Here is a 2,500-nt window from a genome sequence, read left to right as displayed (position 1 = left end):
CTGTGTCTCTGTGTACAGGGTCCCAGTGTTGTCTTACTACTTCCTGTGTCTCACTCTACAGGGTCCCAGTGTTGTCTTACTACTTCCTGTGTCTCACTCTACAGGGTCCCAGTGTTGTCTTACTACTTCCTGTGTCTCCGTCTACAGGGTCCCAGTGCTGTCTTACTACTTCCTGTGTCTCTGTCTACAGGGTCCCAGTGTTGTCTTACTACTTCCTGTGTCTCCGTCTACAGGGTCCCAGTGTTGTCTTACTACTTCCTGTGTCTCCGTCTACAGGGTCCCAGTGTTGTCTTACTACTTCCTGTGTCTCCATCTACAGGGCCCCAGTGTTGTCTTACTACAGTACTTCCTGTGTCTCCGTCTACAGGGTCCCAGTCTTGTCTTACTACTTCCTGTGTCTCCGTCTACAGGGTCCCAGTGTTGTCTTACTACTTCCTGTGTCTCCATCTACAGGGTCCCAGTATTGTCTTACTACTTCCTGTGTCTCTGTCTACAGGGTCCCAGTGTAGTCTTACTACTTCCTGTGTCTCTGTCTACAGGGTACCAGTGTTGTCTTACTACTTCCTGTGTCTCCGTCTACGGGGTACCAGTGTTGTCTTACTACTTCCTGTGTCTCCGTCTACAGGGTCCCAGTGTTGTCTTACTACTTCCTGTGTCTCCATCTACAGGGTCCCAGTGTTGTCTTACTACTTCCTGTGTCTCCGTCTACAGGGTCCCAGTGTTGTCTTACTACTTCCTGTGTCTCCGTCTACAGGGTCCCAGTGCTGTCTTACTACTTCCTGTGTCTCCGTCTACAGGGTCCCAGTGTTGTCCCACTACTTCCTGTGTCTCTGTCTACAGGGTCCCTGTGTTGTCTTACTACTTCCTGTGTCTCCGTCTACAGGGTCCCAGTGTTGTCTTACTACTTCCTGTGTCTCCGTCTACAGGGTCCCAGTGTTGTCTTACTACTTCCTGTGTCTCCATCTACAGGGTCCCAGTGTAGTCTTTACTACTTCCTGTGTCTCCGTCTACAGGGTCCCAGTGTAGTCTTACTACTTCCTGTGTCTCCGTCTACAGGGTCCCAGTGTAGTCTTACTACTTCCTGTGTCTCCGTCTACAGGGTCCCAGTGTTATCTTACTACTTCTTGTGTCTCACTCTACAGGGTCCCAGTGTTGTCCTCACCAGGCCGTTGCGACCAGCGTCTCTGTCCCTCCCCAGAACCGTCGCCACCTTCCTCCCAATGGCCTTCCTCCCAATGGCCGTGTCCTCAGGGATGTCCACCGACGAATCAGACGTGATATCAAACTCCGGTCTGTTGTCATTCTCATCCAGTATGATGATTGACACCTGCCCACCAGGAGGTCAGAACACATGTATGAGATGACCAGATCACATATACTACTACCAATACTACTGCTACTACTAATATTACTACTACTACTACTACTACTACTACTACTACTACTACTACTACTACTACTACTACTGCTACTGCTACTACTACTACTACTACTACTACTACTACTTACTACTACTACTACTACTACTACTACTACTACTATTACTACTACTATTACTACTGCTGCTACTACTACTATTATTAATATCACTACTACTACTATTACTACTACTATTAATATCACTACTACTACTATTACTACTAATACTACTACTACTATCACTACTACTACTTACCCTTTATAATGAAACATGTTCATATAATGGAAACCTGCAGGAGTATTACCTTACACAATTAATTCAACATGCACTACTCTCAATATACTGCAGTGAGTAATAATACAACTGAATGTAATATTACTGCAGTCAATAATAATACTCTATGTTCTTATTCAACCTGCTTTGTTAAATAAGGGTTAATGCTTTCTTTTTATTTTAAACAAAATGAAAAAACAGTAAGTCTTACCTTCTGCTCTTCCAAAGACGGATGCAGATAATAAAAGAGGAATGTTGTTAGCTGTTATTCTAGAGCAGAATAAAGAAGATAAACACAGAGTAGACATGTCTGCATGGGTATGATGTGTAGCAGCACCCAATGCTCTAAAGTGGCAACGCTCAGATCGTTGCCATGGTAACTGTTGTCACGTCACTATTTCAATGCTTTGTTTTAGTTGATATGTGTTGTTTTTTGTGTTAGTTCATTCGTTAATTAGTTAATTAATCAAATTCTTTAGATCAAATGCTCTATACATGATGTAAACCTTATTGAATTCAGTTTTACTTTACTGTCCCCGCAGTAGTCAACATGCTGTCCTGCATGTGTCTACAAACCCTACAAGATGAACAGGGAGCCGCAGACCATTGTATTATATTTCGGGAAGCATCCGTTTGAAAGTGAAACATAGCCTGTTGAGAATACGTTCATTTAATCTTTTTGCAAGTGCATGAGGTCAAACGCCTTCAATCAAACAACTAACAAACTAAACAGAAAGCGACTTTCTGTTGCATTTTATTAGATGTGTGAGTTTTATATGGATTTAACTGATCATTGTGTCATTTATT

At 43.1% G+C, this 2,500-nt stretch overlaps 1 protein-coding gene across 1 annotated transcript in view; it reads right to left on the bottom strand.

The window, feature by feature from the left end:
* Positions 1 to 2,500, bottom strand: part of cdh23 (cadherin-related 23) — a gene marked incomplete at both ends in the record, with an annotated part of 775,072 nt that overhangs the window by 112,029 nt on the left and 660,543 nt on the right. Inside the window, 1 exon segment of the mRNA XM_084321844.1 lies at positions 1,163 to 1,327. Within this exon segment, the coding sequence (XP_084177970.1) occupies positions 1,163 to 1,327 (165 nt within the window).

The sequence above is a fragment of the Notolepis coatsorum genome, assembly GCF_963971535.1.
Source record: "Notolepis coatsorum genome assembly, chromosome: 9".
NCBI classification, from domain to species: domain Eukaryota; kingdom Metazoa; phylum Chordata; class Actinopteri; order Aulopiformes; family Paralepididae; genus Notolepis; species Notolepis coatsorum.
This window is presented reverse-complemented; position numbering and strand designations above follow the sequence as displayed.